This window comes from Camelus bactrianus, chromosome 11 (genome assembly GCF_048773025.1).
Source record: "Camelus bactrianus isolate YW-2024 breed Bactrian camel chromosome 11, ASM4877302v1, whole genome shotgun sequence".
Classification (NCBI taxonomy): domain Eukaryota; kingdom Metazoa; phylum Chordata; class Mammalia; order Artiodactyla; family Camelidae; genus Camelus; species Camelus bactrianus.
The window spans coordinates 54467407-54493528 of NC_133549.1; the positions used below are offsets into that span (position 1 = coordinate 54467407).

The 26122-nt window shown below is 34.2% G+C and overlaps 1 protein-coding gene across 3 annotated transcripts in view; it reads right to left on the reverse strand.

Moving 5' to 3' along the window:
* Nucleotides 1-26122, reverse strand: part of PCDH15 (protocadherin related 15) — a 721184-nt gene that overhangs the window by 579221 nt on the left and 115841 nt on the right. For all 3 annotated transcript variants that reach the window (XM_074374029.1, XM_074374028.1, XM_074374030.1), the window contains exon 2: nt 19518-19636. In XM_074374029.1, coding sequence (XP_074230130.1) covers nt 19518-19608 — 91 coding nt within the window. In that variant the 5' untranslated portion in view covers nt 19609-19636. The remainder of the gene's footprint in view (nt 1-19517; nt 19637-26122) is intronic.

Genomic DNA, 26122 nt, shown 5'->3' on the forward strand with positions numbered 1-26122 from the left:
TTTGGTAATTAAGACAGTTAATTTGAAAGATGCTTCAGCATATATGACAACTTTCAACTGCTTTAGCTGTGAATATACTAAAACAAACATTTGAACTTCAGTGAATAGAAAAGCCACGTGATTAGGCTTCTTCATAATTATCAAACCGTAGTTCATTCTTCCCTGCACTCCTAAAATAACACATAATATCTGGCATCACTACTTTGGAAAACAAGCCCAAAATAGACATTTTTTAAAAAAAAAAAAAAGTGGATTCCTAAGTATATGTGGCCTCTTTAAGCAGATAGAGATTTCCGGTCATGAACTCACCATTGAACTCACTCCTGTCCAGATGTAATCATGCATCAGAATTTTATGATTACCTATTGCTTGCTGAAATCAATCAAATACATATATAAATATGCCTAAACAATAAACTGCTTAGTTGTACTTGTTTTTGAAATGTATAAAAAGGATCTTATGGATAAATAAATCATTTTGGGACTTGCTGTCCTGATTTACAGGCAAGGCAAAGCTGGAATGAAAACAATTATTTAAGAAATTTGTGTAAAATATATACTTATTTGGCTGGGCTTTGCTTTACCAATTCAAGTAACAGGAAACAGTTCTAGGCAAAAAAATGGTGACAAAAGTTTATATTTAATGCTTCTCAATTTATCATTTTGTAATATATACATCCATATTAACTGGGAAATTTTCTAAACTTTCACTCATCAAAATTTACCCATTCTATGTGATATTCTTTCAGGGCTCTGTTACATAAGAGGAATTCATGTTAATAGAAGTACTACTACTTGAAATCACATATAGTATGTTAAGCATTGTGCTGTGTGCTCCACATTATTATATCTCATTTAATAAAACTTTAATTGGTTAGGATTGGAAAAGATATGTTGTTTTAACAAAAAAATGAAGGTGGCTTAAGACAACAAAATGTATATATTCTTGTTCATTCTCCATGTCCAAATGGTTCCTTTATCATATTCATTCAGGAAAGCAGTTTGACAGTGGTGAATAATGACACACTCAGAAGAGGGAAGAAAATGCAGTTAATTATATACTGGCTTTTGAAGGTTTCATTTAGAGGTGACCTGCATAACCTCACTTTTAATCACAAATATCATGGTTGTGCATCACTTAAAAAAACAACAAACCCCCCACAGAACTGCAATCCCGTATTGTACCTATAAGGAAAGGAACCAGAAATATTTGTTAAGAGATCTAATGACTGACCTCTCTGAAAAATAGATTTTGGGAGAGTTATCACTAACACTTGTGAAATAAGGAAACTGAAGCTCAAAGAGATAAAGTTAATTGACATAAAGTCATTAATCCAGTAGTTCTAAGAATTAAATACTAATCTGTTTCCAAAGCCCCTTTCCCCCATTGTTAACATTTTAAATTGGATCTTAAAGGTACTTTATTGGACTAATCATAAACAGATTACACCCTATCATCATTAGCAAGTGAATGGTGCTTTCTTAATGGGGTTTTTATTTATATAATGCAATGAACGCTATGAATTTGCCTAATCCAATAACTACAATAATACCAATTACTCTGTATCTGCACACACCTCTCTAGTCCTCATTCCTCTACTTCTTCACCCCTAGAGGTAATTACTATCTCAGGTCCCAGATAAGGGTCATCCTTGTAAGCAGATCTTTCCAAGGGCAGCAGTCTCTGGTCTCTTTTCTGCACATGGTTAACTACACTGCAGTTAATTTGGATCTATCACATTTTCCACCTGGATTTGAAATTTGTGTCATGAATACTATTGGCAAATCATGAAGATATCTTAAATACATATATTTTCAAGAAGTCCCAGGTGGTAAAAAAAGAAAGAAAGAAAGAAAGAAAGAAAAAATACAGTGAACTTTAATATTTTAGATTAGGGCTCTGAAATGTACAAAACAGAAAGAAGGGGGAAAAAAGCAAAACTGAAAGATGGACCTAGGTAAGGGTGTCAGGTCAAAGCCTAGCATCACTATTCAACTTTTAGAATAACTGGAATGATAGAAAGATACAAAGAGGCCTAAGTCATACAATGTAATATTTTTAAAGACTTAAATTGTATAACTCGATAATAAGAAACTTTTAAGTCCCCAAATGTTATAGTCCTACTGTTTTCTAATACTAGGAAGCAGGGTCAAGTTTTTGGTGGTTTCATCCACAATCATGTGAAGAAAAACCATGGCTATGTTGAGACACACTGATAATGAAACGAGTAAAGAGGACTGCAGTAAGCTGTGACTCTTCCAAGTATAGAGAAGTATTTCAAAACTTAATGTCATTGAATATGCTATTTCCATTGTTTGACCTGATTTTTTTCCCTCTGTCATATATGCCTCTGCCTATCCTACTCCTATTCAAGACTCAACTTAGAATCATTCTTAAAACAACAACAACAACAAAAATAATTTAATGTGGCTGACTCCAGAATGATTTAGTTAGCTATTCTGCATTCTCTTAATATTCTGTGAATGTCACTTTGACAGCTTTATGAGTTTTCATTTCTATGTCCCTAACTATGCTGTAAAATCTTTAAGGGATGTGTTAGTTTTCTATGGCTGTTGTAGCCAAAAAAATATGTGGCTTAAAACATATTTATTATCTTACAGTTCTGTAAGACACAAGTTTTATTGGCCTTAAATCCAGGTGTGGACAAGGCTGTGTTCTTTTACTGAGGTCTAAGGGAGAATCCATTTTCTTGTCTTTTCTGGCTTCTAGAAGCTGCCCACTTTCCTTGGCTCATGACCCTTCCTCTACCTTTAAAGTAAGTAACAGCAGAAGAGTCCTTCTCACAGCACATAACACTCACTTCTTGCATAGTCACGTTTCCTTCTGACTCTGAATTAATATGATTTAGGTTTCCATTTTTGAGGACCCTAGATAAACTGGATATTCCAGAATAATCTCTGTATCTTAAAGTCAGTTGTGAGCTAATAACTTTATCTGAAATCTTAATTGTCCTTTGACATGTGATGTAATATGGTCATAGGTTCTGTGAACTAGGATGTGGGAATTTGGGGGGAGCTATTATTATGTTTATTTCAAGGTGCATAATAAATGATCTGATGTGTCATGAGTGAAAAATACGGTATTAAAACTATCAAATTTCAGGACATAGCTTGTTCTATTCAGCACCATGGACAGCACAGAGTATATTACACTTTTGAATGTCTGAAGCCTATGAGGACCTGGTATGTGGGCAACACCCAGGTTTACATGACTAATTAGTACAGGAGCCTCTTATTAAATAATTAATTTAAATTCTCTTTATGTAACAGATGAGGAAACTGTCCCAGATAGGGGAAGTAAGTTTCTCAAGGTCATCCAACTTGTTGGTAGAATACCTGAGTTTATGCCCTCTCAAATTTTAACCCTGTCATTCCAAGGATATCCTTTTGACAAAATCTTATCTAACTGATCTCACTTACTGATCATCTGTTCTCAAAATTGCTTGAAGGTTGCATCACAGTCCTACACTTGTCAGGAATTACTGTGTCACTGATACCCATGTCAAGTTTCTCTCTTTCAGTGCTTCCAAATTTGCAAACTCCTCAAGGACCAAAGCAATGCTTTATTTACAAAGTGCTTAAAATGCTGCAGTCACTCTATATTCTTTATGGAGATAGAGAGACTACTCCATTCCTCCATTTTGTCACATTTTGTAATTTGCACAGTACAAAAATAGCTACTTAAATTCTGTTGGTTCAGAGTCTCTCATAAAAAAAAAAATCTGGAGGGGGCTTCTTATGAACTTATGTTTTAGACATATATTTGTGAGACTGGGCTGGGGTACCAATTTCAGGGAGGAACTCTTTGCATTATACCTTTACCTTTTGATTATAATCTAATGAATGAATTAAGAAAAGGACATGGTCTACCAAATAATTTACAGATTTATAATCAAGATTATTCTTTCAAAATTCAAATTTGGAATAAGGGGGAAGAAGTCACCCTCAGCAATCTCACCAAGGTGATGAGGTATTTAGAGTATATTTGGTTACACTCAGCTGAATCATTTAATAGTATTTAAAATCCAAAAGTTCTTAGGCAAATTTTTATCTAGATAGGAACAATGAACAAAAAGGAAAAATGGGACAGATAAATATATTAGGATAGGACCTAGCTTCTATTCCTCATATTTGCACCTTCCTACTGCCCCTTTATCTCAGATGTCCCTTGAGAAAGTCAAAAATTCTCAAATATTACTCTTAATCTTCCAAATTTAATAGCTGTATTTGATATTTTCACATAGAATTAATGGGTGAGGAAAATAGTACATGATCATTTTCCTTAAATTTTTTTCAGAAGTTTGCATATATATGTTTATGAATAAATTCAATTTTGTTGTATGGTATAATATAGTCACCACAAACAGTAAAATTATTTTCAATTTCCATAATTCATAATGTGATGCATAGAGATTCAGACAAACATGACCTCAGAAGAAGAATGTATGAGGAGGAATACCTATTCTTTGGCCTTAGATTCTCAGAATCTTATTTGGTCAGAAGTTTAAAAGTTAAGGGGTAATTCTTGAAGCAGAGTTTAAATTTATTCATTTTATAGTATTGAAAGGGAAAAAAGGCCTGGAAACTAGATTTCTTAGAGAAAAATTCTCCATTCTAGAACACTAGATTGGCATTCCTTTATTTCTGTTCCATTTTGGCTTTGAAGTATTATTTTTAACAAGTTAACTAAACATAAAATATTAATGCCTTTTCTTTCCTGCAGAAAAAATTATTTTTAATTATTCAATATATAATTGAAATCTGTCGTACAAAGAAATGCAATTCATTTACTTGTATACAACATTAAGTATCCAGAGTAATCATAATTAAACGTAATTTTTCTTTCAAGAAAAAAATAGATCAGAATAAATGTAAAAATGTACAATTTTCTATCTTACTGATCTTTTAGAAACTCAGGGCAAAACACTGAGGATTATTTACTATTATTGTTGCAAAAATCCCACATCTTTCTGAATTGACTACTCGCTATTTCAAACTTAGTCTGTCCACAACTAAATTCATGATCTCCCCTAAAATCGCAGTCCTTTAGGATAATGGTCTGTCTCAGGTAATGGTCTTACTCTGTAACTACTTATCCCCACCTTTGCCTCCCCTTTTCTCTAGTCCCTGATGGTTTCCAACTAAATCATACATATATGTGTTTGTGTGTATGTATATGTGTGTGTAATTTCCTTTAAAAAAAATCTCTCCACTGTATATCTAGTTTTATTCCCCAGCCACCTCCCACACACTCATAATTTAAAGCACCATCATCTCTTGCTTGGACTATGCCACAGGCATTTATCTTGCCTATACAGCTACTGTTCTCCATCAGTCCTCAGACAAACCCATTCTTCTCACTGTAGCTAGTAATCTGTTTTAGAATAAATGGGATCATGTTGTCACACCTTTTCCCCTACTCTTGCTCCTACTTTTAAAATTCCAATGGTTTCACTTTTAAATGAGACTAAAATTATTACAATTGGCCAACAAACTTTGGCCCATACACACTTCCTGTGTTTCTTATTAGCACTTGATTTACACTGGCCTTCATTCACTCTTGATTACACCATGTGATCTGATCATTTCAGATCACAGAGATTTCATCTATTTCTTAAATTCCTTGCCCCAACATTTTTCATAGTACCTAGCATAGAATCATGACCCTCTCTAAAAGTGTACTGAGTAAATCAATAATTAAATGAACAGTGACAAAAGCAATAAGTATGTCAGATATATTATAGTTGCACTGCCAGAGAGCCATTATAGGATTCTATAAGAATTTATTAGCAGAGATGTGGTGATTTATAGAAAAATCAGTTTTTCTAACTGACTGAAGCAATTATGATTATGTTATAAACCAAAATAATCATAATGGGTCAGTTTAGAGGTGGCAGCTCATTTTATATTGTCCTTATTTCCTTACATTTTAAAGCAAAATCCATTGAAAATAAAAATACAAAAGTGTATATTTGACAATAAATCCCCAAAGTGCATTTTATATAAAAGTTTCAGTCTTTACTAAAGTGACTTTGACCCAAGTTTATTCCTTGTAAACATCTGTTGTAACCTTCCAATGTGAAGGAGGATTGGTGATAAAGTTTGATAAACCTATTCTGACATTTTTTTTCATTTATTTTAGAAGCATCTCTTCAAATAACTTTTTATATTAAATCTGTTCAAAGTGATTTCAAACCTCAAATCTGAAAGGATGTTCACCAAGTAGTTAAGAAAAGAAAATACCCTCACTGGCACTTCTGAAATGTATTTCTTTTCTTTTTTCTAGTTGTATATAATGAAATTCCACAATAGAATCCAATTGATTAGTATAATTTGCTAATACATTCAAGCACATGTGTTGTGAAACTTACGAGCATTATGAGAAGAGAGTCTATTTTGAGAGTCTCTGAGGTTAGAATATCGTCTTTGTACATACTTTTGAAATTTACTTGCTCCTATACACCTTTAATTAAAGAAAGTGTGTCACATTTATGATTTTTAAAATACATACTTGTGTTCTCTGTTACAGCAATATGTCTTTACAATTTGGTATAGATCCAAGAATTTTCCATTTGAAATTTGGGTGTAATAATCACATAAACATACAATTCTGAATAAGATTCAGTTGTTTTAAAAGCTTATTGAATATGTGTTTCATATTTTAATCACTGATTTTTCTTTAAAAAGTCATCTGTTATTTGAGTACTCTGGCAAAACACATCAGCAATCTTAAATTGCAGCATTTCATATCACAATATGTTTGTTCAAGGTCAACAGGGAAATAATTGACACTTCCCTGTCTTGAGGGACGTGGTTGAATCTCTTCTGTTTTTCAGAGCGCTTTCTCTTAAGTTTCAGGTTATTCTTATTAGCAATTCCATCATTGGCCAGTTGTTACTTCAATTAATATTCTCCAGTAATGAGGTAGGGCTAGTAGAAAATCCAGAATTACAGAGCTCCTTTGCAAGGATATTGCACAGTCTAACTTTTAAGATTAGCATGGACGTTGCACTTTTCAGTAAATAGAAGCTGATTGTCTTACTGTTCCTAATATGTAAATTAGCCTATGTGCTTTTTTGTTCATAATCTGGAATGAAGCAATTAGTATTATGCAACAAGCTGAAACACATCATGATTGTCTTCAACTGTCACACTTTTGGGGATTTATTCTCAAAAAATACATTTAAAGTGGCAGGGGAAGGACACTGCTGCTATTGGATTGAATGGATGTAGGGAGCACTCAGAGATAAACACACACTGCATACACTGACTTGGGTCCAGTGTCAATAGTTCACTGGACAATATTTCTTCTAGTTGGTTTTTTTTTTTCTGAAGATACATCTCACTTTGTATATTTAAGTGGACTCCCATGGAATAGATATTTAATAAATGCTATTTGACAAAGGTCCTAGTTTGAATTTAAGTCTCAGAAATTTAGAGAATAAATTGAAATTATTTTCAAAGTTCACTATCATTGAGAAGGAAATTGGGTGGCGTTGCCTTTGAAATGCTCCTCAGCTGATAACAGAAAGAAATACTAGAGGTTTTAATGTATGTGTGTGGGCCTTCTGGGAATTTTTATATTATGAGAATGAGAACATACTCTGGGAATTTCTTTTCCTTTTTTCTAAAATTTTATCCTAATTCCTTTTTGTAACTAGGGAGGCTAAAAGTCCAGTTAAGATTACTTTTTTAAAGCAGACCCAGCAGGTAGAAATATGAAGTGACTGGAGTCTTAAAATGCTCATTTTGCATTCTAGAATTTAAATTAGCTAAAGTAAGGCAGAAAGATAAAAGTTGAGCAAGCACTGAGAGACAGAGAGACAGAAAAAGTTAATTAAAAAAAAAAACGGGAGAGAGAAAAATTAGCATGGAAGACAGGGTTGGGTGAAACATTAAAAGAATGAGAAGAATAAAGTGTTAAGAGAAGCATCCACATATAAGTGGATGAAAGATAGAGAAATAAGAGGGAACTAAAGGACTTCTTTTTAAAAGATGAAACTAACATAAATTGAGAAAAAGTTGGAGGAAGAGAAAATAAGAGAAAAAAATGGAAAAGGTATAGATACCAAAGTTTCTTTTCTCTGCCAGACACCTTAATAAATGCAGCTGAAAAATTCACATGATAGTTGGACAGAAAAATCATACAAAGAATTATAGTACACAGAAAGACATACAGAAAGTATAGTGATTGTTCTGAGAAGTCATCAATTTAATATACACTGTGTGATTGTGGGGGGGTTGTGTTTCTGTAAATGTTTTCAGATGAAGGAAATCTGAAGCAATACTGATTAATGATGATGTAACATTGTCTGTCTTTTCTTTGAAAATAGTAATAATTATTGTAACATACCAAAAACATATTTTTATCATTCCCTATATGCTAGACAGCATGCATACCATCGGTTAATCGTAACAGAAATCAAATCAGAGTTGCTATTATCCTTGTTTAACAGATAGAGATCTAAGCATTAGAGAGATTATAGAACTTATCAAAAATCATATATTGATTTGGCCAGGGTTGGAACAAGGTCTGATTCCAAGCTCATGCTTTAACTACTATGCCACAGATAATCTTTCGTATCCACGCACTACCAATGCTTTATCATCTATTAATCCTCTCATGTTCCCTATTTGTGTTGACTGCACATATGAATTTGTATATATCAGGCTTGAATCTACTGTGGCTCCTCATTCATTTTCCAAGCAACTAAAAACTATCTCATTCTATAAATCTTTCTTCTAATAACTACAAGTGATATAGACTTTTAACACCCTTCTAGGCAGGCAGCATAAATGCCATCTTTTCAACTCCAGCCCCTTACAATCTACATCCAGTATATATCAGTTTATACTTGTACTCCCTTTTGCTGATGTTTCATATGAACTAAGCAGTAACATTCATGAGCTCAAGAAATGCACCTTATTTATATTTGCAACCCCCAAATTTAGCACAAAACTGACATATGGTAAATGCTAGTAAGTAGATACTGACTAAATGGGACTATAGTAGAAGTTGAACACAGCTTTCATCATTCTCCTAAGGTTCCATGGATGAGGGTCCATATTATTGTACTTTTGTAAGTCCTGGAGCACTCTGTACTAAGCTATAAAGCATAGTGGTTAAGAGTATGGCAGCTTGAGCCAGGCTGTCTGAGGATCACGGCTCAGATGTAGAAGCTGTGTGGCCTTAAGCAAGATAGCTTGATGTCTTTAAAGTCTGATTTTCCTCATCTGGAAAATAGTAATAATAGCATTTATCTCATGAAGGTTTAGTAAAAATTAGATTAAATAAGGTAACATATACTTTGCTGAACATCCCTTTCTTCTTGTTCTACTAGAAATCTGGTTCTTCTCAGAAGATGCTGTTTTTCTGTAGCTCTCTCAGGGCCTCTCAGGGGTGGTAGTTATTTTATTATGTGTTTAAATCACTAGGACCCGAGGTGGGGTATGTGTTCTTCAACCTTGCTCCTATTCCCCTATTACTACTGCTAACCCTATTGAAAAGATAAAGAAAAATAAAAATTAAGAAAGGAAAAAAAAACTTTTTATCTTCAAACTCAGTGCATTTCTTCTTCCTTTGTTCTGTCTTAAAACCACTCCAAACTTTCACACTCAGTATTGCATCAAACTGTTCCAGTTAATGTCATAAAGGAGCACCACACAGCTAATTCGATATTCAGTTCTCACACTTTGTCTTACTTGATCAGACTTGACACAGATGATCACTTTCTCTTTTAGATGCCTTATTCCTTTGATTTTTAGTATACTACTCTCTTCTAGTCTTCCACTCATTAACTGTCTATGTATCAGTATTCATTTTTATTCCTCCTCATCTTCTTGGACTGTATGATCAATGTTTTTATGGCTCAGTTCTAGATAAATTTATTACTTTGATGAGGTTGGTCATCCAGTCTTTCCTAATGGTTAGACCAAATATGCTGATATCAAACCTTAAAAACTATCTTTCTTGTCTTCTCTATATCCAACACACCAGCAAACTCCATTGGTTATACCTTCAAATACATCCATAGTCAACCATTTTTGTCATTCTGTCATGAAGACCTGGTCTAAGCTATCTTTATTTTCTGCCTGAAATAGTGTTAATAAATTTCTCATTGGTCACCTGGGCCTTAACTGATGATTCTGAACATAAGAATCAAAGCAATGTTGTTAAAACCAATGTGAAATCATTTTACTCCTTTGCTTGGAACACTCCAGTGGTTTTCCTTCTCACTCAGAGAAAAAGACAATGTCATTACAATGGCCTATAAGGCCTTACCCAGTCTGCTTCCCCTAACCCCCATCTCATCTCTTTCCCCACTCCCTCATTCTGCTCAACATTTCACCCAGCACAGCATGCTTGCAGTTGTGTTCTTCACACACATCAGGCACATCCTCATCTCAGTCCCTTTCATTCATCGTTCCCTCTGTCTTCAGTGCTCTTCTTCTAAAATCTACATGTCTTTCCCACCATCCTCTTCAAAGCTTTGCTAAAGGGGTACTTCTCAGTAAGATCTTCCCACATTATCCTATTTAAAGTTGTATTCCCCTAAATATCCGTTGTTCCTGCTTTATATCTTGACAGTTCCTTTCACCTGCTAGCACACTACATAATTTTCTCAGTGATTTGGATTATTTTCTGTCTCCCTCAGACATAAAGCAAACCCCACAAGATGATAATTTTTTGTCTATTTTATTATTTGCTATACTTGAAACATATAGAATAAGGCTTGACATCTAGTAGTCACTTAAAAATATCTGTATAAAGCTAAGCTTGTGTAGCTGAAATGTAATGATACATTTATCATGTATATTATATATAAATATACAATGTGAGTAAAAGAAAGTGTATTATGAAGCTGTTTGGCACATTGAAATGCCTCAATAAATGTTAGCTATAATAATTAGAAAGTTTATGTGTAATAGATGTCACATATGCTTGCTATACCTGAATGAATAAAAATAACCAGCATAATAATATTCATATTGCTTTAAGGTAATATCCCCTAGATGGATACCATCAGAATTGCATTCTGTGTATCCAACAGACCAGCTCTGGATATAACCACATAAAATATTGATGGCTGAGTTAGTATGGTCCTTTTCACACATTATCTAAGTGTAAACCTGAGCTGCTCTCATCAGTATTCCAACTGTTCAATAACGACACCTAATAAACCCAGAGTAGCTGAACAGTCAGCACTGAGCAGTCTAACTGAGCAGCCCTGAGGCGCAGGATAGGATCCTACAAGAGCAGGGAAGATTGGTATCGTGAATTGAGCCGCTGACGTCAGAAACAATTGCTGCAGTGTGATCCACCAACATTACAAACAAAATGCCCAAAACAGCAGCTAATAATCAGAAAAAGACGGACAGAAAACACACCTGAAGGAAGGATAGATTTAGTATGTTTTCTTCAAAGACTTTTCGAAAATGATGCAGTACTATGGGATAGATCTAGTGGTAATCACCTCACATAGTTATTGTTGTTGTTGTTGTTATTATTAAATTGTGGTGTGAACACTCGAGATCTACTCTCTCAGCAAATTTCAAGTATACGATACACAATACAGTATTATTAGCTATAGTCACCATGTTGTTCATTAGATCCCTAGAACTTACTCATCTTATAACGAGATGTGTGTAATACTTGATCACCTTCTCCTCACTTAACTTTGAATGAATCTGTCATTAGCAACAACATCAAAGGATACTGAGTAAGTTAGTATCAAGGAACAAGCAGAATCTGGATAAAATCTGCAAGGTTAAGATTTTCATACCATAACGGCATAGCATGCAGTTGTCTTATGTGCACCTGAGATAACGGCTTGGTTTCGGCTTTGCCACTGAACAGTGGTATCAATACCACACTCAGAAAGCAACTTAACCCTTCTGTGCCCCTGTCGTTCCCTGATTATATAAGAGGCACAGTAATAGTGAAATGGCAAGTGATTATTATGATAATCACAAGGACTTCATGGAGTTCTTGTGAAGACAAAATAGTCTGTATGGAGGGTTTTGTTAATAAATGCTAAATACACGTTAGTGCTCATTAGGAAGACAGGCTGCTTACACATAAAGTACGTCAATATGATTCAAGATTTCAATAAACTTGCTGACCTTGTAGAAATGGTGTGTGTGAAATTATAGAAACAGTTCTTAATAGTATATGAGAAGGTATTAAACACAATTAATTAGAAAAACTGAGAACTACAAGTAGTCAAGAAATAGCTTTTAAGAATGGGATAGAGAGAGAGAGACAGACAAATGGTAGGGGATGGGGTGGAGGGAGGTAGAGAGAGAGAGAGAGAGATGCTATTAGCTGGAATTCCAAGAAGATGAGCTTAAAAATGAGGCTTGGATACTCATCTCAACCAAGTACATGTTGTTTTGTTACCTTTGGATAGTTTAATATCTAAGCTTCCTTGTATGAGGTCATAAAATAGCATACACAATCCTCAGTTCTATGCAGAGATATCTATATACATATTACACCAGAATACAAATTCAGTATTCTTCAGTTTTTTTCTGAAATTTCCGTAGGATCTTTAAGTTCTTTAACTTGAAAACTCAAAATTCACCCTGCAAACATTTTCTATTCCACCCCAAATTCATTAGCAAGTGTTCCATTTGTATTTTTCACAAAACACATATACTTTACATAATTTTGTTATTAAATAGCTCACTTTGCATTGACTATATACCTCATTATTATACCTGGATGAAGGGATTGCCTCATTTTTGATTCCCTAATATGTTTCCTAGAGTTGATATTCAATAAAATGCAAACTAAATAAATGTTCCATAGAGAATTGAACATGTGGACCAGAGAAAAAGTGACAGCATGCACATGGATATGCAGTCAGATGAAAGCGCTGTGAGAGAGAAGTTAGAGAGAACAGAGCATGACCAAGGAGAGGACCTTGTTTAATTGTCAGAAAATACCCAGACTGGTTCATTATAGAATCTGACTCCCTATGGAAATATAAACAAGAGGCAGGGAGCAATTTCAAAGTCACAGAATAGAAAAAGGTAGAATATTCACCAGGAAGATGGTGCCTGATATACAGACCATCAGAAAAAGTTAGTTCAAAGAACCACTGAGATAAAGAAAGTTGCAAGAAAAGTAGATCAATAATGTTATTTGCTGAGATGCTAGAAAATTATAGGATTTGTCCAAGAAAGTAGTCACTGGAGGCCTTAGACAGTGCAGTTTCAGTAGAGATGTGAGAAAACCTAAATTGCAGAGCTTAAGGAACTGGTGAAGAAGTGGCAGAAACAAGTACAGAGATTTGACAGGAAAAGGTCCAACTAGGAAAAGCCACTCTATTGTGAGGTGTGTAAGTCACTGATGACTCAGAGCCAGGCAAGATCATAATTACATTTTTGCTCAATTCCAATTTCCATTAAGAACTTATTAAATGAATTCTGCCTTTTCACACAATTCGGATGTGAGCATTTTACTTTTCAATAGGTTCACATTTTTTAGGTTGTCAGAACCAGAGAGGGAAGCGTCCACCTCACCAGTTATCATTACTTGTATTGCATTACTTGGACCCTGAATTAGACCTTTTAGTTCTTTCTCTGTCTCAACAGGACAAATGAGAGTATTTGAAGCATCAGTACTTAGCTACTCTAAGGTACCTTGGAAATAACCTTTTGGGGGCTTGTGTGTGTGCATGAGGGTGTGTGCTAGCTGACAGAGATTCTTCTACGTATAATAATTGGTCTTCTGTTTATCAGAGATTTATTTATTTATTTATCAGACTCTTTAGCTCTCTGGCCTTCCAGGATGCACAGATGGGCTTTAAGAAAGCCTATTACTAGAGTACACAAAAGCTACACAGGTAATTCTTCTAGGAACAAGGTCAGAGCCTAGAGAAGTCACAAAGTTTATGTTTCTGAACTTGCCTGCTGAGAAATTGTTGCTGAAACAAGAAAAGACATATGCTTTTTCAAGCCTGTACTCTAAACCAAAATCCATTTGGGGGTACAGGATCCACAAGATTACTCACCTTCAGAAAAGAGGAAACAAGAAATGCAAGTGTGGATATTATCTAAAAAAGAGACACAGCCAAGCTTTCGTCTGGAGAGGAAATTTAGAATATTTAGGAAAGTTTTACTGGAGCGAGCATTGAAGGTGCTCTTTCCTGTCACACTATTTTAAATGCCCTATAATAATATAACCTAGACAGTGTATATAAATCTAATAGCTCATAAAGCTTCCAGAAAAAATAAGTCAAACACAGGATTTTAAGTCAGCTTGTAGGAAAAATAACAAAGTCGCTCTTAAAACATGAATTTAACCTCTTGGAATAAAAAAAGTACAGTCTGTAAGATGGAACTAAGTGGTTAGACAAGGAAAGATGCCTATATTATACTAAGATTTAAATTTACATAACAATATACACTATATATGGTTTTTTGTCTAAAATGTGTATTTATCTACTGTGTGTGTGTGCATGTACACTGCTCTATTTCTCTTGATATATGCTGCTTAAGAAACCATATTTAAATGAGTGATTGAGAAGTTTCAGAGACAGTCAAGTTCATTGGAAATTACTTATAGTCTCCAATAATCATCTTTAATTATAACTGAAAATGACTGAAAAGGAACTATTGCACTGTACTATGTTCAGAGAAAGAGAATGTTAACAAGAGGAAGATAAGTCTTGAAATAGCAAACTCAAAAGTAAGAAATTTTTAAAACACTTCCAGCATGATCCTGGGAGACAGAGTTTCCCACAGAGTGCTGTCTGCGAGGCGGGGGTATACCTATAACGGTGCCCTATGTGTCAGGCTGTAAGAGTGCAGAAACATGAACCCCCAAGACCATTCGACTCTTCTTGCAGAGTTGTTAAGTTCATACAACCATTTCTTCTTAAGGTACCTAACAGAGGGAAACACCTTGCCTGAAAACAAGTGTTTCAATTCACTGGGTAGTTATGTTTTCCTTATAATGCTATTGTCAGCATTGTAGTTTGTATAACATTCTCTTCTAAGTTTAATCACTGTAAACCAGTGGCACTCTACAACCTCTGGATGCACTTAAGAAAAGTGATGTTTACAGGCTTTAGTATCAGACCTTAGAAGATTTTAGTTGCAAACCTTACAAAATGGCTATACCCTTAATTGATATGTTTATCTTATTACTGACCTTTCATGAGTTAGTGAATTACTTAACAAGCATGAAAATACATCTGAAAATGTTCCTCAAATTTCACTTAAAGTTTCATATGATGAGTAAAGAAAGTGTGATACACACACACACGATGGAATACTACTCAACCATAAAAAAGAATGAAATTTTGCCATTTGCAGCAATATGGATGAATTTGGAGGGCATTATGCTAAGTGAAAGAAGTCAAAGACAACTACTATATGATATCATTTATTATGGAGTCTAAAAATACAACAAACTACTGAATATAACAAAAAACTGACTCATAGAACAAACTAGTGGTTACCAGTGGAGAGAGGGAAGTGAGGAGGGGCAGTATAGGGGTAGGAGATTAACGTACAAACTATTAGGTATAAAATAGGCTACAAAATGGGGAATATAGCCAATATTTTATAACTACTATAAATGGAGTAAACCTTTAAAAATTGTTAACTACTATATTGTACACCTGTAACTTATATAATATTGTACAGCAACTGTACTTCAATTAAAAAAAAAGTTTCACATGAATCAGTAAACTATCCAAGGAAAGAGGATGGTTTTTAATACTTTTAAGAATACACTATAATTTAACAAAGATAAGTCTTCAAGGTGTTTAGTAAATTTTGAGAGATATAAAGAAAGATTATTTAGTGCACTGGAGCACAAAGGACTCATTTATCAAGACATGTAAATTTATAAAAATAATTATTTATAAATAATGAGAAGCAATAATAATGATAAAGATAAAAAATTGTTAGTGATCATTGGCCATATGTCAGATACTGCACTAAACTGCGTAATATTGTTTCAGAGAGTTTTTACTTATAAGGAAACAGACTTAAGAAGTATTGTGCATTTTTGAGGTTATAAGCAGGATCCCTTCAGATAATTGTTCCGGTTGAATTCTATGTAAGTGGTCCGTTCACATCATACATCTGTGCTAATTTATATAATAGCTAAAGGGCAAGACAAAAGCTTTTTGGCTTCCAGGCTAAATGCTTGAGAAGCCAAGGAGAATCCTTTCCTTAATAAACTTATGTTGTCTTTCATGGTCCTCACACACTTAGGAAATCTCTCTCCTCTTCAACACACACATAAGCACACAATCTTTTTAAAACTCCTCTAACACTTTAGTTCCAAGTTAGTCACGATGTTACGATATATAGTTGTTTTTTTTTTTTTAACAAATGCTTTTGCTATCTGATTATGGCAGTAACATCTATTCAATAGGGACAATCTAAAAATGCAGAGGAAATAATAAAAAATGAAAAATACCCCTCACCCATATATGATTTTCCTTTCTCTCCCTTGTATCAATCATTCATGAACTCAAAATCAAGATAAAATGAACAAAAACACAAACCCTGTAGAAAACTTGGTTTACTTACCCCTCTGTGAATAATGTGTCAGACAAAGGACTATGCTTTTTCTATCTTTTGTCCCAGAAGATAGAAGGAGTAGATACTATACACTGCGAACCAACTATGTTTGCTAATTTTCTGACTTTCAGAATTTAATAGGATACTATCAGGCTCACTCATGTTATTAATACTTCCTTAAATATGTAGTCATCAAATGAAATCTCATGATGGAATAGGCCATCTGCATATGTTATTACTGAATCTAAAGACTTACTCCAGCAATTTGAATGGGAAATACCAAAGATTCAAAACTTAGCTAAAGTTCTCAAGTAAGAAAAGTTTGTTATAAAATACTTAAAACAATAATTATGCAATATACTTTTCTTAGAAGCAGTTTCACATATTTGGGTAATACTAGGATATTTTATTTCAGGAAAAAAATATTTATTGATTATACAGTACTTTTTTTTCCTTCCAGTCCTTATGCCTAAGTAAGGAAATGCATAGAAAAACAGAGGAGACTGTTCTTAATTGAAAGTCCAGGAGAATTCTATTCTTTAACATAACAGAAACCTAAACTGTTAAATTAATAGCATTAGGGTAGTTTGAATTTTTTTCCCTTCACTTTTTTTTTCTGTCTGATGCTCCTAACTATGTATGGAAATCAACTATCAATTATCAAATGGGCTAATCCAAGACGTGGATTATCTATGATAGAAGTGTTTTTATTTTTCCTTTCATTCATGTATTTCTATCATGATGATGATCATCACCATTGTCTTCCTTCAGTATAACCACATACCTACATCCCCCAACATTTGGATAAAAATTGGTTCAATAAACTGATATCACACATTCCAGTTAAGTGTTACTGTTATAGTCATGCTTTGCTTATTCCTGATTTCATTCCTGCATTGCATTGGCTCAAATTTTATATGGATTTTAAAAAATAGTAACTATGAAAATTATTTTCATGAACAATGAAAGAAAAGTCATGTCAAAGAGGGAGACTACAGGGAGGCCAGAGAGAAGTAATGACCTGGGTGAGCCCTAAGGGAACCTCTGGGGCCGCGCTGGAGGACGAAAGTACTAAAGGAAGGCTGAAAAGCATATGAAGTTAAGAAATCTTTATAAAACACTATGCAAAATTAATATTTCTTTGCCACAGTAGTCCCTATCCCTTCAGTCTTCCTAAGCATTGATAACTTACCTCCCAGAGGAGAGAACTGAGAAGGCTATTAACTGTGGCTGGGAGGAGGTGTTCCACACCAGCAGGGAGGGAGCACCTTACTGTAAACTACAACTGGGCAGGTGTGAGGTTGCACTCTGCTTCAGAGAGCAGACTACTCTATGGCCAACAGTGACCTGATAATCTTATTTTGGAGGCTGTCTATGCAAGCATTTGGAAAGACCAAGAGCTATAATGAGCTTCTTAAGGAAACTAATTCATATCCTTACAGGTTAAACCAGAAGTGATTTCCTCTGATAACCTAAATTACAGTGCTGAAAAAGGACAAAGTTTGTGAAAGTCTAATGTGATCAATGATAGTGAATCCCTCTCTCTCAGTGTGAACCCTACAAATGAATAAAAATAGGATGCTTTATGACATAAATGTCAACACATTGATTTGTCATCTATTCTTGGGGCACAATTTAAAGTGCATTATTTTAATTTAAAGTTATGCTCTTTTAAGTTTCACTGATTCTTATTTTTGCTTCAAAGTAGCAGTTTCATACTTACTTATTAGTACACTTTTAAATTTGTTAGACTGGAGATTCACAATCCCCATAAATGGCAATGACATGAGCATTAAATTCAGAGGCACTTGAAGTAAACACTGTGCTAATTAGCAGAACTTCTCAGAGGATTAGGCTGTTGACTTTATGAAAATAGTTGCTATTGTGAATTATTCTGCAAATCCCTAAAGAGGCATGATTTTTTTTTAAATTTGGAGGGCTGAGAATGTCTTAATATATACAGAATTTGAACACTGCTTGGGATAAAGTCAAATTAATTCCTCTATCTTCAGATCATTCACTTTAGCCAAGCAAAGAACACACGCAAAAATTCACAATCTTTGATGCCACTCAGGGCAACTAGGTGACAGGGCAAGAAGGGTAAGGAGGTGGTTGGTTGCCTATGTGTTCAGAATGCTAGACGAATGTCAAGTAAAAACAATAAAAAGTAACAAATAAACAAATTAATAATAATAAAAGAACAAAACTCAGTTTTCCTAAATAGCCAAATTCTAGGGTGGGAAAATCTGTCAAGTTTTCCTTCTATGAAAGTTTTGTATCTATACTCACTCTCATTATACAGCATTCAAAGATAGATTCCTCCAATATAGAAATATCTTAGACAGGCACATTTGGGCCACTGCAGATGTAACACAGTGTTAAATGGGATGTTAAATGGTCCCTCAGGAGCTTGACGACTAAGACATCTTTCTAAAGTGACTGATTTACTATTAAGAAGTAACTCAAAAAGTCTAATAAGAAGTCTTTTACATTTTTTTCATTCTTTCCAAATAAAATAGTGGGGGATGAAATAATGCAACACTCAATTAAAGTGCGAATGCTAAAGTCACCTATGGCATCTACTTTTGACCCCTTCAGAGATCTTTTCTCATAGGAAATTTTGGTATCTTTTATATGCTTAAGCTATATCCAGAGCCATTGTTAGTGTTTGTTCAAGGGTTAGCAAATAGAATTTAATGTTTATTTGTAAGCATTTGTGTAGTCAGAATAAGTAAGTGTTCAAATTGAGGCTTTGCACTGGGTTTTCTACCATACTGCAATCCTTATTAAGAAACAAAGTGCATCAAAAATTACTTTTGTAAGATTATTTTAACTTAGGTAAGTTATTTCACCAAGTCACCAACCTTTAAAAATGAGCTACAAATTAGCATTATTCATTTCTATAACAGAAATCCTAGTTAACTCTAAAGATCAGACCAAAAGCATCCTTACCATCATCATACTGGCCCAAGCCTATTGTGAAGACAGAGCCAAGGATAATCCCTGAAGCCAACCATTTCCAGAGATAAAACTGTTGTAACATCTTCTGTCAAATTCCACTCAAGGCTGATCTGAAATAATAAGGAGGAAAAAGAAACATTTGACAAGTTCATTAATCTGTTACAGGTAAACACAACTGTCACAGCACAGAAAAGCCTTAATGACTTCATAGCTAATTACCTGTGCCACACTATCCATTAACAAAGTACCATACTTATTTCATGCACTGGAACACATCTACAGGAATTTGCAGACAAGTAATCTCTAAGGAAAGACGTGTTTTCTGTCATTCACTTTGTAAGCAAGTAAATTGAGAATATTTGAATTCTGCTTTTCTATATATTTTCTGTCATCCATCTTTTTGTGTGTGTGTTTTTATAAAGTTTATTTGCACAATAGCATATGTAGATATATATAATTGATTTAAAAATTATATTAAAAATGCAAGCTCAAAATTTTTTTAATTATGGAATTCACAGTCCTTAAATTTCATGTCAGTGAACTGGATCACAGACATTTTAAAATGGAATAGGTTCTTCTTGTGTTTCTTTATCTTAAAAAAAGTCTGCTTTTTATCTGACCCTTAATACATTCCACCCCCTACCCCGCCCCAACCTCGTAAATCACTCAGTCTCTGCTTTTTTAACTTCTAGGCACAGATAGCTCAAAGAGCCTATTATTCAATATCAAGGGAATATAAAAATACATGTTTATTGCAGGAAAGGAAGAAAATAAAATTGACTAATGCCAGTAGTTGTAAGAGTGATTGATGAGAATATGGCTTTCCTCTAAATTCAAGTTCTTCAACTTCTCAGTTATGAATTTGGGCAAATTAAAGAGCATCTCTGTCTCACCTTCCTCCTTATTAACATGGAGATAAAACAGCACCTACCTCACAAATTTATCTTGAGGTAAATTGCTATAAATACATGCTTAGAAGAGTGCCTCAGAGAGAGCACTCCATAAAGCTTAATGTGAGATTTTTGGCTCCACATCTCTGAAGTCTTTAAAGTGCTCAAACATATATTTCCTCAATCTGTCTTTCCCATAGCCTATAAGGTAGGTATGATTATCTTCCATTCTGTGGAGGAAAGGTCATGCTCACTAGTTCAAGGTTACAAACTTATGAGTGGCTGAAGAGGTGGTGTGGTTTGTAAGTCTGAAACTTCTGCTCATTCCATTATAGGAAAGGATGAGAAAATTTCCAAGAGAATACATGTTTCAGGGTTTAAGATCTATGGAGGCCCAGAATAGCTCTTGCATTTCTCCCCTGTACCCTAAGGAGAAATATTGCACCCCTACTTCCCAAACCTGGAGTATAGTTCCATTAAGATTTATGCAAATAATAGCTTCAATTCTTTGTTCATTTTTTTTAAAGAAATGTGACACATTAAGAAACAGAAAATAGCATTTAAAATTTAAAACTAAAGAGAAAACACTTAAAAGATATTAGAAAAAAACAAACAAAGCAATATCCATTTTCATTACTAGTTTTACAATGTCTAGAATTGCAGGAAAAGTTCTTATAGGTGCCTTTAAACAATACCTCTAACATGGCACTGTACCTTTATTATACATTCCATATCAAACTCTGGCTTGTTCTAAGAGTACAAATTGTCCCTCCAGATCTCCCTGGCTAATAATGCTATGCTTTAGCCACTGAGAACATGACCAGTCCTAAAAAGGAATGTAGTTGATCTACAAATAAGGTCATTGTACTTGCTTTTGGGGAGACAATTCATTGACATATTCAACACTCTGATATTTGTTAATTATTAATAAGTTTATTAAATGACTTTTCAATAGTGATTTGGAAACACAGTTGACCCTTGAACAACTTGGGGGTGGATGGCACCGACCATCCCCCTTCCCCAAACTGAAAAATCTGATTATTATCATCTCCACCTCAGAAACAAAAGAATTGGCAAATGACTCACCCAAAAGCAGGAAGCTGAAACAGTTTGGAGGGAATCAAGACTTCAGTTATTTAGATCCCACATATTTGGATTCCCTAACCAAACACAAACTTTCCCCCACACTTAAAGATTTGTAAAATGAAATTACAGGTACTGTATTTACTGAAAAAAGCCACGTAAAATTGAACCTGTGTCATTCAAATCCATGCTGTTCAAGGGTCAACTGTAGTATATTGTCAAAAATATGGGGAAGAAAGCAGTTTTCCCAATTATGTTATAATATTACATATAAGTGGTTTGAGTTTCATGCAATTTACTATATACTTTCCATAGACTTAAGAATATTTTGCTACTATTACTCAAGACACAATATACTGATTTTGAATTGAACGTTATTTGCATAAAAAAGCTACCATGTTCATTTCTCTGTCATTCAGTGTTCTAAAGAAAGCATTTATTCAACAGGCATTTATAGAGGCTTTATGGGGTACCACTCACTCTTCTAGGCAGTTGGAAAGTATCAATGAAAAAAGCCTACTTGTATCTCTGCTTTCATAAATCTTATCTTCAGAACATGAAGCAAGACTATATGAAGCAGCCAAATGCTTTCTGATAATATAACTGGAGAAGAATTTTACAAGGAAAGTGTAACTGTTTCAACAACCCCAGCTGAAGGCACCCTTGATTGTATCTACCGCCTTGAGTACAGAAGGCTGCTCAGCTGTTGGAGGGAGAATACATGAGGCCTTTCATGGTCTTTCACTTTCAAATATAAATCAAAAGGCTGTCAATAGTCAAAGGTCTGCTTTTGACATGTTGTTCCCAACTCCCTGCGTCTGGGGTGGTTGTCGTGACACATGGCAAAAGCAGCCACGGCTGACATTACAGCAGTTTCCCTTGGGTACGTTTTTCACAGTGTCAGCTACCTTTTTTAGGCTCTTATCCCTGCCTGCTATGTGAAAAAAACACTAATTTCTTTGAAATATCAAAAGGTGCAGCCCACTGCCAATATCGTGATGAGAAATCCCGTACCCATGCTGTGTCAGGAAGCAAGCTGGAATCTCTCAGTGAACTGGGAGCTGCACATATGCATCTGCCATTCCACGGTCTGTTCAGTCAAACTCAGATACTTTCCTGTCTCTGACAACATCTAGATAGTGCTATAAACATAAAACATGTCACTGCTCTGTACTCCTTGCAAGAAATATATACTATTCACTTGCTGGGATAAAGCAAACTCTCAGAGCAGCCTCAACTATCAAGTTGATAACACAAGGCTTTCCAAAGTCACTGCATCTCGCCACAACAAATGTGAACTCCTTAACTGACTGATTGGAAACCTTTCTTCTACCTCACCACAGTGCGAACTGTCCAGGATGTTTTCATCACCACAGAGGATAGTTATCACTCATAAGCATGACCTGATGAATCATCTTTTCTTTTCTCCTTGTAATATGCACTTCAAGAAAATAAAATTTCACAGAGACTTTCAGATATATTCCCTCTTTCCAGATCACTTTATATTATCCTGTTATAATTTACATCTAAATTTATATTAAAAATATATCTATAAATATGTTTATGTTTATAGAGAATTTTATATCACATATTAATATATTTATAACACATCTTTATAAAAACATAAATATGTTTATGTAAAATATAAAATCTAGTTTTATATATAATAACATTTATATTACATTTTTACACATAAAATCTATGTAACTATATTTATATTTTATTTAAATTTCTACTATACATAGAGATAAATATTGATGTTATCACCTATTTATATGTTTTTCAGTCATGAGCTGAATTCTGTTTCAAGGACAGAAATGGCCAGACTGAGGCTAATTCTAGGTGAGGGCAGCAAAATAACCTGTGTTTTCATGGAGCACCGTGAGATCTAAGGCACCTCTCCAGCCTGGCCCAGACAAACCAGGCTGGTCTAATCTTCCCTGGACCTTGCAGTTTGTTGATACGCCACGATGCCTGAGTGTACCTTCACTGCTGTTCACTTTAAATTGTATGTTTACTTGTGTACACTCTCTTTGTGTGTGTGCATTCATAATATATATATATAAATAATCTCTCTCTTTCTAGGTCTCAGTATGTATACATACACTCCCAATATGGTGGAATCAAAGCTGGTGAAAATAATTTCAAAAGTGAGGAAGGGAAGAAATCTATATAAGAATTTATTTGGCCAACATTGCAACTGTTTATAGAGAATGTGTTGCGTTTCAGTTTTGAACATTTTAAATATATACTCAACAGTTGTAATTATTAAATACAACTGTTTTAATTCAAAATATATTTCCTGAAACAAAGTGATACACACAAGGGAAGTCCAAGTTTAGACATCCTTCTTCTGCAAACTTTGATGGAACTTTGGAAAATTCAGTTGGTACCTTAACACGTTTGTAAGGGTTTATCCCTTTTAAATGGTAGTTTTAATCATAAAACTCGAGATAAAGGGAGGAGGGACACCAGTTTTCTTTTGAGTGATACTCTTCATCAAGGAAACAAATTACTGACAAATATAGTTACCCTATTTACTTTACATTTAAAGATTGTATCCTATTAGAAAAAGCTAATATGCAATTTAATCAATGACAGGTACAAAACATGTGTCATAATAGTCTAGTCATACTAGTTGGCTTAATAGAATGAGACTAAGTCTGATTTTAAAGAGGGAGTAGATTTCAAAACCTATGTCCATTACTGCTATCTGGATATACTGGATATTCGTTTTAGTGTTTATACATGAATTTACTATATATTTATTGTGTGTCAGACACTCTGCTTCTACTGAAGAAATAAATCAATTTAGTTTCCTCACAATGACTGCTATTGAGCAAACACCATATTTCATATTTTCAGTTTAATGTATCATTTTAAAGTACTTTAGTAATGATTCCAGATTAGGAGCGTATTAAATTTTAATTTCCAATTTTAAAAGATTTGCATTTAATATGTATTTTCTGAGCTATCATTTAAATGCTAGTCTTAGACATAATTTTCTAAGAAATTGTGGGAAATATATTTAACAGGAAAAAGCTTAGTTTGCCAGGAGTGAGCTCTATTAAATGTTAGAAGCCAAGTTCTACATATCTGTGGGATTTTTTTAATCATGTTTTTTAAATTCTTTTTTTTTTACTGAAGTGTAGATTTATAATGTTAGTTTCATATGTGCAGCAAAGCAATTGAGTTCTACATATACATATATATAATTTTCAGATTCCTTTCCATTATAGCTGATTATAAGAAATTGAATATTAGTACATGCAGGTGGGATGTTTAACTTAAAAATATAGCCAAATAAGTTTAAAACTGAGTTTTAAAGCTCAAGCAAGCATATGCGTGAATTTAAAAGGAAACTTGAAGGAGAGTTCTGTGTAATGTCATTCTCTGGCATAGAAAACAGATTATGACTAATATTCTTATTTGATGAAGGTTAAACATCCCAAGAAATACAAATAAAGAATAGATTATTTTTCTCTTCGAGTAAATTCATTAGCAAAAATAAAAGCATTAAGCCTGTCAAGAAAGATTGCAGCTGACAGTTGTAAAAATGCCAGTGACGTTCTTAATGTGTTACAATAAAAGTCCTGACTTGGGATGAGAGAGACTCAGGATGCATTCCTAGCTGTTACTTCTTTGTCATATAAATGGTAAACTACTAAAAACTTGTGAGTCTCAGCTTAAAATTAGGATAATAAAATCCATTTCATCCAGCTTAAAATTCGGATAATAAAATCCATTTTATCCTGCTATAGTTGACAGATGAAAACTTGAACAATAAAAAATAATAGTACAAAAGAACACTCATTTTTAAAATTTACTGCATAAATGTTTATTGAGTGCTGATTCTGGGTTGTGCATTTTATAGATACAGAGACTACATCAGTGTGAGAAAAAAGTAAGGAATGAATAATGAGGGAAGGAGGGAGGGAGGGAGAAAGAAGGAAAAGTCTATGTGGAATTTTTATCTTAACAGGTTGTGTGAAGCACACCCTAAGGTGCCCCAAAATGAATCACCCACTTGTATAATCCTTCCCCAATACAGTGCAGATGAAGTCTGTGACTTACTTCTAACTAATAGAATATGGTAAAGATAAAACAATGTCATCCCCTTAATTCAGTTAAGTTACATGACTCACTCTTAGCACAGTGGGGAGGGAGGTATTTTCCATCTGAGCCTTAAGAAGCAAATATTTATGGTGCAAACTGCCTACACTGAGGAACACATGCCAGGGATCTATGGGTAACCTCTTGTACCTGAGGGTGGCCTCCATACAACAGCCCCCAGTGATGCAACTAAAAGGAAATGAATTCTGCCAACAATCTTAATCAGCTTTGCAGAGGATTCTTCCCTAATCAAGCCTATAGATGAGAACACAGATTAGAAGGCATTTGATTATAGCCTTGTAAGACACTAAGTAGAGTACCCAGCTAAGCTGTAGTGGGACTCCTGACCCAGGGAAACTAAGATAGTCACTGTGGGTTGTATTAAGTTTGTGGTAATTTGTATGTAGCAATACAACCTAAATGTGCAGTGACAGAGGACTGGATAAAGAAGTTGTGGTATATTTATACAATGGAATATTACTCAACCGTAAAAAAATAATAAAATAATGC